The 14065-nt window shown below is 43.4% G+C and overlaps 1 protein-coding gene across 1 annotated transcript in view; it reads right to left on the reverse strand.

The window, feature by feature from the left end:
* LOC144741042 (cubilin-like) overlaps positions 1-14065 on the reverse strand; it is a gene marked incomplete at its 3' end in the record, with an annotated part of 32737 nt that overhangs the window by 15270 nt on the left and 3402 nt on the right. The window contains 16 exon segments of the mRNA XM_078623732.1: positions 141-322; positions 409-643; positions 778-896; positions 5359-5551; positions 9410-9531; positions 9600-9695; positions 9820-9951; positions 10326-10494; positions 10604-10730; positions 11001-11104; positions 11248-11349; positions 11462-11500; positions 11569-11664; positions 12174-12303; positions 12664-12882; positions 13593-13820. Of these exon segments, the coding sequence (XP_078479858.1) occupies positions 141-322; positions 409-643; positions 778-896; positions 5359-5551; positions 9410-9531; positions 9600-9695; positions 9820-9951; positions 10326-10494; positions 10604-10730; positions 11001-11104; positions 11248-11349; positions 11462-11500; positions 11569-11664; positions 12174-12303; positions 12664-12882; positions 13593-13820 (2293 nt within the window).

The following is a 14065-nucleotide window of genomic DNA, read 5'->3' on the forward strand; positions in this document are numbered from 1 at the left end:
CTTATCTATCTATCTATCTTTCTATCTATCTAGCAGTGCTGCAAGTACACATACATGTACAAGTGGATGGAACAAGTACAAGTACATGTAACAACAAATACACAGGAACAGGTACATGTATCTGTCGGGGGCAAACTTACCTCTAAGAAGTCGTAGCTGCAGTCAGAATGTTGTTCCAGACTCAAAGTTCCAAATGCAAATGTGATGAGCAGACTCGGCTCCACCGCCACCGTCCAGTAACAGTCCCGGCTGGGAGGGTAGTTTCCAGGGTAACCGGGGGAGTTGATGCTGCCATACGGCGCCGTGAATTCCCCTCCGCACACTGACAGGGAGTTACACACAGGTGGAAGTTCTCTGGTTCTCAAGTAACAACCTTCTCAGCAGCAAAGACAAAAACACTCATGTTACCAGGGTCCTGAGACTGCCACGCCACTGTGAATCCACCGCGACTGACTGACTGGTCCGAGCGGAACCAGAAATACAAGGAGTTGTGGGAACTGAAGAGCTCTGCAGGGTTATTCTGGCCGCAGTACTTTCCAATCATGTAGGCAGAGGCGGTGTCTCCGTCATGGATCTGCAGGAAGTCATAGTTGCAGTTGCTGCTGCTCTCCAGGTCAAAAAATGGGAATGTAATACGCAGAATCTAAGGACAAAAAAGAACTTCAGTGAACTTCCACAGAGACTTCATCACAATCTGGGACTCCAACAGACTGAACAACAAAGAACCACAAGTAGAACCTTCACACAGATTCTCAGTGACACAAACGAGGCAATGACCTGGTTCTGTTGGATGCGGATCACCCATGCACAGCTGACTTGGTGGTTGTAGTCATCGTGACCGGGGGTGTTTGGGTAACTGAAGGATCCAGCAGGACCTGACAGAGAACCACCACACTCTGGAACAAAACATGGAGATGTCAGCAACTTAGCTTCAACTTTAGCACCGGCTCTGCATTCTTGATACTGCTTCCTTGCGTGGTTGGGTAAATACAGAAGCACTCAGATGCAGGACACATCTCAGAGCGTTTAAAACATTTCTCGAATAAACAAGTCTTGTCGGGGAAGAATTCAAATCCATATGATCATAAAATATCGTGGCATAATATGATGGTATAATCCTACAGTGAAAACCAGTTTAAAAAAAAAAGTTTTAAAAAGTACTTACAGGTACAAGAAAATCAAAAAGCTGCCACTCACATCTGTGCCCTTGATCAACTCAAAATACCAAAAATCAAAATACTTAAATCATCAGTACTCAACTCAGAGAGAGATGGAACAGATTGAATAGGAACTGGTATGGGGCCCTCTGCACCACAACTCAAAATTCACATACAAAATCCTGTAAATACATCAATCAGAATCAAACCTCATCTTCAAATTCCATTTCAGCACATCATGTCTGCCTGTGTTCTCTGAAGGACTTGCAGTTTTTACATAAAATTTGATCCAGTGTCCTTGTATGCCTTCTTCGCCCTTTGCTAGGTTAATCTGCTGGTTTGTCGTTTGATCCTCTCCAGCCAGACCTCACCCTCCTCGCGATACCATTATTTGTATATTTCTTCTGTATTGTAGATGCACATTTTTCCCTCAGAGAACACCCTCATTTTCATCGGAAACAGTGTCTGAAATCAAATTTCTCATGTGAAATACTCTCTTAAACATACTCCTTGTGATTTTTCAATGTTGGTTGGTTTCAGTTCAATGTTCAATGTTTTTTATGTTGTGAAATGATCTATGCCCTTAAAAAAATTCTCATAAGATCTTATATTGGAATTTCAATTACTCATTCAAGCTTTTTAACTCAAGATCAGGTAGCCCACTTTTTATATTGCTGCCATGTTGGATCTGCACCAGTTAACACAATGCAAAGCTTTTGGTAAAATGGAGCTAGGCTGGGTACAGAGAGATGTAGTGGACACCCTGCTTGGTATCATTCCTCCACATTCCTTTCTCATCACTTGTGAATCAGCCCATCTGAGGTCACACCAGCATGACACATGCTGACTTCTCCTCAACACAGAACCTCTTTATCAAGATGGCACTAAGAGCCATCTTGAATGGGCCTCCTTCCTCTTAGTTCACTCTCTGGGCATCAAACCATAAAGTTGTCACTGCTGACATAAGACAAACACCTTGCAGGGAGAAGAATCTTCCTCCCTTCCACAGTTTATGACTCCAATGACCCAAATCTCAAACTCCCCCACTCTCTTCTTTGGGGGCCAAACTCAACTCCAGACCTTTTCATACATTCCTGAGCAGGACTGAGACTCAGAGACTCCTTTGTTTTAATTGTAACCTAACAAATGTATTATGTATGTACATATTATGTGTCTCATGGTAATATTATATACTCGTATATAAGAACATTATTTCTTTACTACCAGTTTACCTGAGGTTGATATTAGAATCATGGACGTTTTGATGTTTGCTGTTCAACATTGTCCCCTTTTCTGATGACGTACTCTAAAGTCTTGCTAGAGACTTCCCCAGTGTGAAATGTGTAATGCCAATACGTCTTTTCTGGATGTTATTTCTTCTAGAATGTTCATTCTAGTATCCTTGAACCATTTAATATGTAATCTTCTTACAGATCCTGACTCTTCCTTATCGTAAGATAAGTAATGATGCGTAGTTATACTAGGATATCTAGTCTTTAACCTCATGATACATTCTGTGCCAGTAGTTTACAAGAGTTCACACATTGGGTCATGGTGTTTGGAGAACGTTAACACAAAAGATTAATGCGTGTCTCCTGGGGCCTGGTACAGGCACTGAGCCCGCCAGTCGTAAATTAGTACTATTATCTCCTCCTCTAACTTGTTACTTGAGGTGTGACTGGACATTAACTTGACCAATTCATGCATAGTGATGAGTTATCTGAAACCACCTCCTCCCATGATAAAAGGGCAACACACCCTTTGTCCTCCGAGCAGACGAGCAGTCATTTTATTCACTACAAGCAGTCATTTTCAGAGCAGAGCATTTTTCCTACCCTCGCTCCTACAGAATTCTGCAAGTTTGTGCCGCACGTTCGTTCAGCTTAGCCTTCGTTTTCTTTCTTCGTAACCAAGTTGTGCCTCTTAAGCTTGAGTATTAGTGCCTAGAGTTAAACCTAGTTTTTACACTTTTATTTTGGGGACTACAACTTGCAAACCGCGTTGTTGTAGCAAATCCTATTTTTCTTCTTTTTATTTTTATGGGTTTTATATTCTTGTTTTAGAGGATCCTGAATGCCTAGCCAACGTTTCAATCCTCTCCACAAACCAGGAATCATTTTTCTCAGATCGTTACCAGAACTTTTGACCAAAACTCTCAGCCACCTGCAGTCAAAACTGCATCTGCACGCATACACGCACGCACACACACACGCACACACACACACACACACACACACACACACACACACACACACACACACACACACACACTGCGATAGGTTAGTCATTAGTTCAGTTATTAAGGGATTAATAATTGATCAATAACTTTCTCCTACCACCATCACCCAGAATTTATCTTTTGTCTTCTTTTACATTCTGTTTCTGTTCTTTGTTTGTCTTGTGTTTTGTCATTTTATTGTTATATGTGTGTATTAGTGTCGATAAATACTATAATATAAATATAAATAATAAACTCGTTGTTGCCTTTTTCCTTTGTGCACAGAGACATGATCCATTGAATCTAAAAGATCTCCTATGCTGCCCATGAACAAAAACTGGGTTATTGCTACAGAGAGATTAAACAGGGTAGCTCTATCTCAGAGCCCCAGCACATCAGTTTCATTGTTTGAGCAGTTTATGATGTCGAACCCAGCCCAGCAGCTACCAGATAATGAAGCTATCTACAAAGTTGTGGCCAAAAACAACAGCAGTAAGCAACAACATGGCAAGAGGAATAAGGCCTTTGTCAGGGCTGGAGAGCAGCTGCAGTCACAGCCCAAGAGTCGGCAATCTAATATCAGCGTTGAACTGGGATCTGCGAGTTGACTTGGCAGCTCAAGTTTCCAGACCACGTCACAACAACCTCCCTGAGGCCAGACGTCATGCTTTCATCAGTTTCTTCAAGGTATACCATGAGCCCATTGAAGTGGGATATAGAGGCTTTTGTTGGCCACCCACTGCAATGCTACCCAAGTAGCATGTAAGGCGTACATGCTACTTGGCATCACAGGGGCAACAAAAAAGAGAGGCATCAAGTCAAGAGGCAGCAGAGAGAGCCTCCAGATGGATTTGGATCAGGAGGAGCAATCTGTGGGCTGATGCTACTGGGACACAAGCAAGGGTCTGATCAAACCTGGCTGAGTCATCTGAGGGAGGACATATAATGTTGAAAGACATGAAAAATCTGATGATCTCAGGAACATCCTAGTGAATCTTACGATGTATTTTTCATTCAATTGTGGCAACCAGGGACATTCAACATCTGCAAGATTCTGTCTGAAAAGGTGTCATCTGCTAAAGTAAACTAGGCAAAAAGCGGAAGCCTTCTATTGTGCCAGTGGAGGGATCAGGTAATCCTTACTCTCCCTGGAGAGTGAGTGGGGGAGTGAAGGCCTTATATAACACTGTATACTGAGGGTTTCATGCTAAGATAACTGGGAGGATGTCAAGGAGAAAGTGTGTGTAAAGTTTTCTAAATGGAAATGGCTGCTGCCCCAACTGTCTTGTAGGGGAAGTTCTGGTTGTCAACAACTTGGTTGCTTCGACTCTCTGGCATAAAGTGATTGCTCTGACACCGCCAAGCAAGCTCAAAGAGGAAATTCAGAGGACCATCCTGTAATTATTTTGGGTAGGGAAACCCTCGGTCAAGGCTGCAGACCTATAGGAGGACAGGGACTGCTACACATCCAGTCCAAGATGGCCGCTTTCACACGAAGACTTCTTAAAGATTCCTTTCTAACATTGGTCCAAGATAGACAAACATTGCTGCACTGCTGTTGAGGAAATCTGGACATCAGCTTTTCTTGCAGCTGTCCAAAGATGTGGACTATGCATCACTCAACCCATTCCACATCTCTGTACTGCAGGCCTGGAAACTTTGATAAACTGAACATGTGGCCAGTCGGGCTGCAGACATAGATAGATAGATAGATAGATAGATAGATAGATAGATAGATAGATAGATAGATAGATAGATAGATAGATAGATAGATAGATAGATAGCGGACACCCTGCTTGGTATCATTCCTCCACATTCCTTTCTAACCACTTGTCAATCAACCTTTTTCCGAAAGGCAGTTTGCAGTCCCTGTACAAGGTACCCATTGAAAGCATAGAATAATAAATACTGGAGGCAGAATGTGTCTAGGAGACAGAAAACTAACTACTAACCTAACTAACTAATCCACCCCCTCCTCATTACCTTGCTGCTGGATCTGGCAGAGTGGACCAGTCCACTGAGCTGTGCAGGAACACAAGAAACCGTTGTCGGCATCGGTGCAGGTTCCTCCGTTTTGACACGGGCTGCTGCTGCACTCATTGATGTTCTGGTCACAGTTGGTTCCCTCCCAGCCTGCGTCACATCTACAGGTGTAGCCAGGAGACGAGGTGCTGGTCTGAGGTCAGATGGAGTAATCAGGAGTGTGTGTGTCTGTGGGTGTTTGTATGTGTGTGCAACCCTGTCTTGTAAGAATAACATTCCCAGTCAACCTTTGACCCATGGCCTGCGAAGGGTCAGAAGTCCAGTGGAAAGGCCAGAGTGGACAGAGTGTGACAGCCTCAGGAATAAAAACAACATTCGTTGAACTCCTCTCTGCTGTGGGCTCCATTTTGGCTGAATATACATTAAAAGGCACTATTTTTATCAAGATTTTTTTCCTGATCCCAAATGTGCAAGTCTCAAACATGTTCCATTTTTGGGTAACATGCCGAGAAAGCCAAGGTCCTCTGATGAAATTGGAGCAAAATCATCTGACAAACAAAAAAAACATAACAGAACTTTTTCATGCTGTGGGAGCTACTCTTGCCCTAAGTGCATAAAAAACCAACCACGTAAGTCTGAAAGCTGGATGGTTTTCCGTTTTTTGCATAACTGCACCAAAAGCACCAGGTCCTCCTCTGAGCTGGGCAACTTTTTTACGAAACAATTTTGTGCTGTGGACTCTCGCTAGCTATGGATAACATTATCAACGTTATCAAAGCCAGCTAAAATGCCGTAGGGTTACAACCCGGAAGGAGGGGTTGTGTGTCAACCATCTGTGTTTTCGGATTATGTGTAAATAACCTGGGTAATTTGCATATTATACGTTTTTTTTACCCGCAATATATATATATATATATATATATATATATATATATATATATATATATATATATATATACATACAGTTGAAGCCAGAAGTTTACATACATTGGGCAAAAACACACATTTCATTTTTTGTCTCACTGTCTGAAGTGAAATCAGAATAAACCTTTCCTGTTTTAGGTCAGCCACGATTACCAAAATTATTTCATTTTGTTAAATGCCACAATAACGAGAGAGAATTTCTTAGAGAATTTTATATTATTTTTGTTGAGGTCAAAAGTTTACATACATTTCCTTAGTATTGAGTAGCATTTCCTTTGAACTGCATGACATGGGTCAAACGTTTTGGGTAACCTTTCACAAGCTTCTGACAGTACTCCTCCAGTACTCCTGACAGAACTGGTGTAACTGAGTCATGTTTGTGCTCGCACACTGTCATGAGTGTCTGTTCTGGGTCTGTTTTGGTGTTTTGTTTTGTTTTTCCCCCTGTGTTCCTCCTCCCTCTGGCTGGCAGTGGAGGTGCGGCCAGGCTGATTGGGAGCAATTGGCGCACCTGATTCTCATTGGCGTGCTGATTGCTCCTGCTCTTAAACTGTGCTTTGGCCTCACTCCACTACCAGATTGTTTGTGCTTTTCGCCTTACTGTCACGCCATCTTTCTCCACCTTCTCATTACCCATCTCCTCGATTCCGTGTTGTTTTCCCATTCCACCTTTGTGCGTGATTCTTAGTTCTTGTATCTGCCGAGATTTGCTCTGCCGTTGTGTGTGATTCTTCGTTCTTGTATCTCTCGTTTGTGGCGCTCTTCAGTGTTGCCAACTCCCCAGCATCGGAAGTCGCTATTGGCCCGCCCAGAAGTCGCTAAAAGTCGCTAGACGAGCGAGCGGTCCAATCCAAACGTGAGAGCGGGGGGTGGGTGGTGCAAGGAAGCGACAGTCCACGCTGTTCTCAACTCCGCCCCCGCCCCTCTCTACCTGTGTCTCTCTTCCACTGCCCCTCTCTGGCTCTTTCTCTGAATGGGGAAAGGGAGAAAACGGCGCAATTATTTTTCCCCCTCCCACGATCTTGGAGCCTTTGATCACCAAAAAAAGTCGCTAGATTTGTCGCTAGTCGCTTTTGTCTAATTTTCTCGCAAGGGGGGTCCAGAAAGTCGCTAAAAATAGTGACAAAGTCGCTAAGTTGGCAACACTGGCGCTCTTTTTGTTATCTTCATTTTCCGCCCTGTTTGTACCGCGTTCTTTCCTGCCTGCTCGCCACGGTGCAGTGATTTTATTGTTCTCGGCTGATTTTGTGTTCCTTTTGGTTTTGTCGTGCTTCTGCGTGTTACTTGTTTGTGTTATAAATCGCTCCCTTGATCTAGCTGATTGTTTCTCTGTGGGAATTCCTGCACACGTGGATCTGCTCAAAACCTCAGGCCACTGCCCGGCCTCAACACAACATGCCTTTTCAGATCTGCCCACAAATTTTCCATAGGATTCAGGTCGGGGCTATGTGATGGCCACTCCAAGACATTGTCTTTGTTAGCCTCAAGCCACTTTTTAACCATTTTGGCAGTATGCTTAGAGTCATTGTCCATTTGGAAGACCCATTGGCACCCAAGTTTTAGTTTCCTGGCTGTCTTGAGATGTTGCCTTACTATCTCCATGTAATGTTTTTTCTTCATGATGTCTTATATTTTATGAAGAGCTCCAGTTCCTGCTGCAGTAAAACAGCCCCACAACATGATGCTGCCACCTCCAGGCTTCACAATTGGTATGGTGTTCTCAGGTCTACAAGCTTCCCCCTTTTTCCTCCAGCTGTAACGTTGGTCATTATGGCTGGACAGCTCCACTTTAGTTTCATCAGGACATGTCTCCAGAAGTTAAGATCTTTGTCTTGGTATCTTTTTGCAAACTGTAATCTGGCTTTTTTTTATGCTTCTTTAGGAGTAATGGCTTAATTCTCGGTGAGTGGCATTTCAGCCCGTGCTGTGCAGGAATCGTTTCACTGTGGATAGTGACTTTCCTACCAGCTTCATTCAGCATCTTCACAAGGTCTGTAGTCTTCACAAGCTTTTGTTCTGGGGTTGATTCGCACATTTCCGACCAAAATATTCATCTCTTGGACACAGAGCCCGTCTCCTTCCTGAGCGGTGTGATGGCTGGACATTCCCATGATGTTTATACTTGCGTATAAGCAGAAGCAGAGTGTTAGATATGTGGCCTTAAATACATCCCCAGTCGTGCTGTCAATTAACTCACATGTTGTCAGTTAACCTATCAGGAGCTTCCAAAGCTATGACCTCATCATCTGGGCTTCTCCATGTTCTTTAAAGACATAGTACTTTTTGTGTATGTAAACCTTTGACCTCGACGAAAATAATGTAAAATAATATGTAGTATAAATCAGCCATGCTTTTACCTGTAAAAGTACCTGTACCCCCCTAAACTTTATCTTTGCGTTCAGTGAATCATCGCCATGCCAACCATGCGTGGTTTCTTAGCTTGTGTCCCGTGGACCCCGATTGGGCCACTCCACACAGTTGGCTGGACCTCTATGCTATAAAATACTATATGTACATTTCCTCTGTTATGATGGTTGTGTGTACATGTTTTGTATTGGTCGTTTAAAGGTTGTGTAATGGTTCTGATTGGTTATTTGTGTTACACACATTTATTCGTGTTGTATTATATATTCATTATGTAAAGGTTGTGGAGGTTGTAAAGGTTTTTATTGTGATTTTGTAAATGTTGTGAATTTATTGTGTGTGTGTCATTTCAGTGTTGTGTATGACATGCCATTTGTTCATAAGAAGGGCTTACGGTGCTCCAGCTCTGCATTTTGGAGCTAATGACACGCCGTTCATAAGAACAGCCAGCGGTGCTACGGCTCAGCATTTTTGATGACACCCAGCACCTTTCTCTTTCAGAAATGAACTTGTTAATTGAAATAGTACAGACCTATCAAGATTATCCAAAATCAAAACAGTGTTATAAATGTTATGGATTAGGGGAAAAGGGTTGTGTGAATGAACAAAAGATGCAAAAAGAACAAAAGAAAGCTCAACCAGTGTAATTCTCTCAATACATTACTAACGCAACATTACTGACATTAAGAATGTTTTAGTTGTGTGGGAATGTAATTATTAGGAGACAGGGTTGATGCGTGAGTGTGTGTGCGTGTCTCACCACACACTCTCCGTTCACACAGGGGTTGTTGCTCTGACAAATGGTGCTTAGCTGTGAGCAGCCCATTGGGCCAAAACCATTTCCTGTGAAACCTGGTGGGCAGGTACATGTGGGGAGGGTGGATTCTGGGGGGCAGACAGACATTTAAAACATGGAAGACAGAGGGATGGGCACAAGAACTAGCAATACTCACCTGGGTTGGAGGAACAGGTGGCTGATGGATAACAGCCTCCGTTGTTGTTGGCACAGATGTTGGTCTGGGTGCATGTTCTTCCATCTCCCTCATAACCTGAAATACCCAAATCACAGATTCATTAGTTCCTGTTCTGCTCGCTCCTCGGACTGCCCACATGAAACTGAGTATGAACAGGTCACAAAAAACATTTTGACGAGGGAGAGCAGTGAGTTGGTACCTGGGGGACAGGGTCCGCAGTGGAAGGAGCCCATGGTGTTCAGACACTGAACCAGAGGAGTTGTGGAGCAGCCACCATTACTGCTGAAACACTCGTCTATGTCCTGACAGCTGTAACCGTTCCCCTCCCAGCCTGAGACATGTTATATATGTATAAAATATGTTAGCACTGCACATTACAGGTCATTGACATGGCTTTAAAGAGGGAGATCTTTCCAGTTTTGTACCTTCTCTAATCAACAGTTTTCATGTGTGCAAACATAATTGCGCAAAGGTTTTCCAATCACATTCACCTTTTAACATGATTAGCTAACAAAATGTAGCATTAGCACACAGGAGCGATGGTTGGTGGAAAAGGCCTCTGTAGGTGTAGGTAGATATTCCATTAAAATCAGATGTTCACAGCTTAGAATAGTCATTTACCACATGTCTAGACCAGTCTGATTCATTTAACGTTGTCGTCATTGAAAAAAAAAAGAGAGAGTCATGGTGTCATGTCTCAGGCACCTGCAGGACACGTTCCACAGTAGAAAGAACCCTGGGTGTTGTAGCAAGGAACTGCCGGAATGCTGGAACACGGCTTGTTGGGAAGGTCGCATTCGTTCACATCAGCAACACATGCCGAGCTGGAGGCCGGTGCCTCCCAGCCACTCGCACACACACACTGGTACTTAGGCTGTTTGTGGGGACAATCACAGCACGTCACTTCCAAGAGTGTGTGTGTGTGTGTGTGTGTGTGTGTGTGTGTGTGTGTGTGTGTGTGTGTGTGTGCATGTGTGCGTTACCTCTCCAGGTGTTATCCGGTCTGCATCAATACATGTGCCATGCACACAAATGTTCTGTGCTCCAGTTCTGCAGTCATCATAGCGAACAGTGCAGAGTGTCCCGGACCATTCTGGAGAACAGGTACAACTGCACAAACACATAATGTTCATGCATTGATAATCTATAATAAACTATAATAATCAAACTATAATAATCAATCTATTACAGATTGATTATTATAGTTTTTCCAGCAGATCACGATAAGATGATTAAACACAGACTGTGTGTTTTACATTCAACACCACTTTTATTTATTTTCTTCATGAATAGGTTTACTGAGGACAATCTGTGTCTCTAGTGCTTCGTTAGTGTGTGTGTGTGTGTGTGTGTGTGTGTGTGTGTGTGCTGCAAACATACGTGTAAGATCCAGGAGTGTTCACACACGTCGCTCCATTCTGACACTCCTGCAACGTTCCTGAGTAAAGCTGACACTCATTCACATCTGTTGCACAGTTCGGACCCTGAACACACACACACACACACACACACACACACACACACACACACACACACCCCCTTCGCCTTCAGCTAACATTTGACAGCAGTCATTGGGTCTCATTCATCAAACTTTAGTAAATTTGTGTGGTAAAAAAAGTACACTCACAGCCCAGTTGTTGGGACACACACAGTGGTACGAGTTCAGCAGACTCAGACACGTTCCTCCGTTCTGACAAGGATTACTGCTGCAAGCAACCGTCTGGATGATCTGGGGTAAAGAAGCACAAGAAGCACAAGAAGGACAAGACGCACAAGGAGAACACTTGTTCAGAACAAGTGAATGTTTTAGCACTCCCAAGATCAGCTGAGAAATGTCTCACCAATTGCAGAGCCGACACCTGACTGACCAGCGTTGACACCTGAAGAGATGCAGGTACATCAGACAGGTGACAGGAAGTTATGTTTCACACTTGTTGCTCTGTCTCACCTGGGTGTCAAGTTGATTCAGCTTGTTGGTTATTTCTGGAGGAACTGCTCCTCCATGGGACTTGATGTTATCAATGTCATCTTTGTTCACTCTGATCTGAAGTCACACGTTCACAAAGTCAATGTCACTGTTCCATGAGTAAAAGTCACACACCTCCTGGATCCAGTTGTTTGAGGTAAATAATGTTAAAATGTACGAATGGACTGATGAACTAATGAACTAATGTTATAACTAAACAAGCACAAACAGGAAATTATTATCATTACAAGTGAAACAGCTCCTAAATGAGACATCAGATCTTCTTCATAACACTGGTCATTGGATGATACACAGGTGGAATATCTGATCTTTGGTCGTGACCTGCTGCTTCTTCAGTTAATAATTGAAGTGTCACATGAGGAGCAGCAAACCAACAGCTCTGGAACAGCTGATAACAATTTGTGATGGGACACTTCCTGTAGAAAAAGTGTGCTGTGTCATTAGTCATTAGTTAGCTGTCATTAGTTTGATCAGATAATCTGTTTCCGGTTATTTACCATGGGTTCTCAAAGCAAGTTCAAATGTACCTGAGTTCCTCTGAGGCCTTAGTCCTGAACTCATCTCACCTGAGGCAGAAGCTGACTGAGGTCTTCGTTTCCCACTTTGACACGACCTGACTCTGACACCATGAAGCGAATCTCCTTCCCGCCACCCGTTGAGAAGACAAGGTGACCATCATCTGACAGCACCCGCGGCCTATAGAGTCACATCACCGGTGTCAGCAGACATCCGTGAATATATTTAATATATATGTAAGGAACAGAAGCTTCAGTCATAGGTCAACCTTCGCGAGAACGAGAACAGACCTACACAGACATCAAACTGCAACTACATGATAGCAAATACAAACAGAATTTTGAGAACTTATTACATCACAAAAGGTGTGTCATATTGTCCCATCATCACTTGAGCAGACATTTCCATCACTTCGATCACACTTTGTGTGATCCCACCTGACAGATGATACATTTACTCTGATGACAAAGGCTTTTGCCCATGAGGTCATTGATAATAACCAAGTCTGTCAACCTCAGATCAGCCTGAAAGACAACTCACTGGTCGTTGCTCGGATTCCTCAGGTTCCTGTCTCGGGGTTCTCCTTTCAGGCCCAAAAGCAGGAAAATGAGTGTGAAGAGTTGTGACAGTCGTACCATCGCAGCCATGAAGAAGAGACGTGTTTTCTGCTCCCTGCAAAGAGCTTTGTTCTGTTTGATGCACTGCTGCTCACTTATGGTCAGCGAGGAGACTTTGACCTCATCATCCAGCCATAAAGAACTTCAAATTCAACAAAACTTCAGTTTACTGTCGCAGCAGAATGTCCCTCATATGACTGCCGGAGATCATTACACAGGATGACGGATAGAAAATTCCAGCAGCAGGAGCTACTGATGACTGATGATCTCTCTCGCTCTCTCTCTCTCTCACACACACACACACACACACACACACACACACACACACACACACACACACACACACAGGGCCTGCTCCATAAAGTAGGATTAATCAGAATCAGAATCAGAATGTTGCCATTATACACGATGTACAACCAAAATAAGACAAACTCCGGTGGTGCCACTCACAGGTATAAAATAAAGATAAGAAATAAATAGAGCAGCTTATGTGACTGTATAAATATATTTACAAACAGCAGCAGTGGAAATAAACCTATATTGCACACAGTGAACATGGCTGGAAACCTTAGCAGCATTTCAACAGCTACTGTGTGTTCAGTATTGACCTGTACATCTTCCCTGAGGGCAGCAGTGAGAACACCTGTACCTGGGATGTGAACTGTCACAGGTGATGTGTTGTGACCCTACGCAGGCATCTGTTGTTGTAGATGTCTGCCAGAGAGGACAGCTGTATTCTCATGATTCTCCGTGCTGACTTCCTGACCCTTTCCAGAGTCTTCTTGTCAGCCTGAGAGCTGATCCTGAACCACAACGAGATGTTGTAGGGTGAGGATGCTCTCTAAAGAACACCTGTAGAAGGACAACAGCAGGCTCTGGGACACGTTGACCTTTCTCAGTGACCTTAAGAAGTACAAGCGCTGCTGTATTTCCATAGTTGTCGAGGAGTTGAGTGCCAAGTTATTGAAAGAGCAATAGAAAGTGAGGTTCAGGACATCCTCCCTGTAGGCCGTCTCATTGTTGTTATGAATCAGTCCCACCACAGTAGTAAATGAGGCAAATTTTACCAATGTGTTGCAGCTGTTAATTGGTGCACAGTCATGGGTGTACAGGGTGTACAAGACTGGACTGAGCACACAGCCCTGAGGAGCCCCAGTGCTCACAGTCAAGGTTGCATTTACACACCGTGTGGAGGGCTGTGATGGTGTAACCCCTGGTTACCAGAGCCCTGTAAAATAGATATCTTTTTTTTAATGAAATAAATAAAAGTATTACCGAAGAAAAATTAAAGGTATTATTATTAACAGAAAAATAATGACTCACGT

The sequence above is a fragment of the Lampetra planeri genome, unplaced genomic scaffold (assembly GCF_965212315.1).
Source record: "Lampetra planeri unplaced genomic scaffold, kcLamPlan1.2.h2 scaffold_408, whole genome shotgun sequence".
Classification (NCBI taxonomy): domain Eukaryota; kingdom Metazoa; phylum Chordata; class Hyperoartia; order Petromyzontiformes; family Petromyzontidae; genus Lampetra; species Lampetra planeri.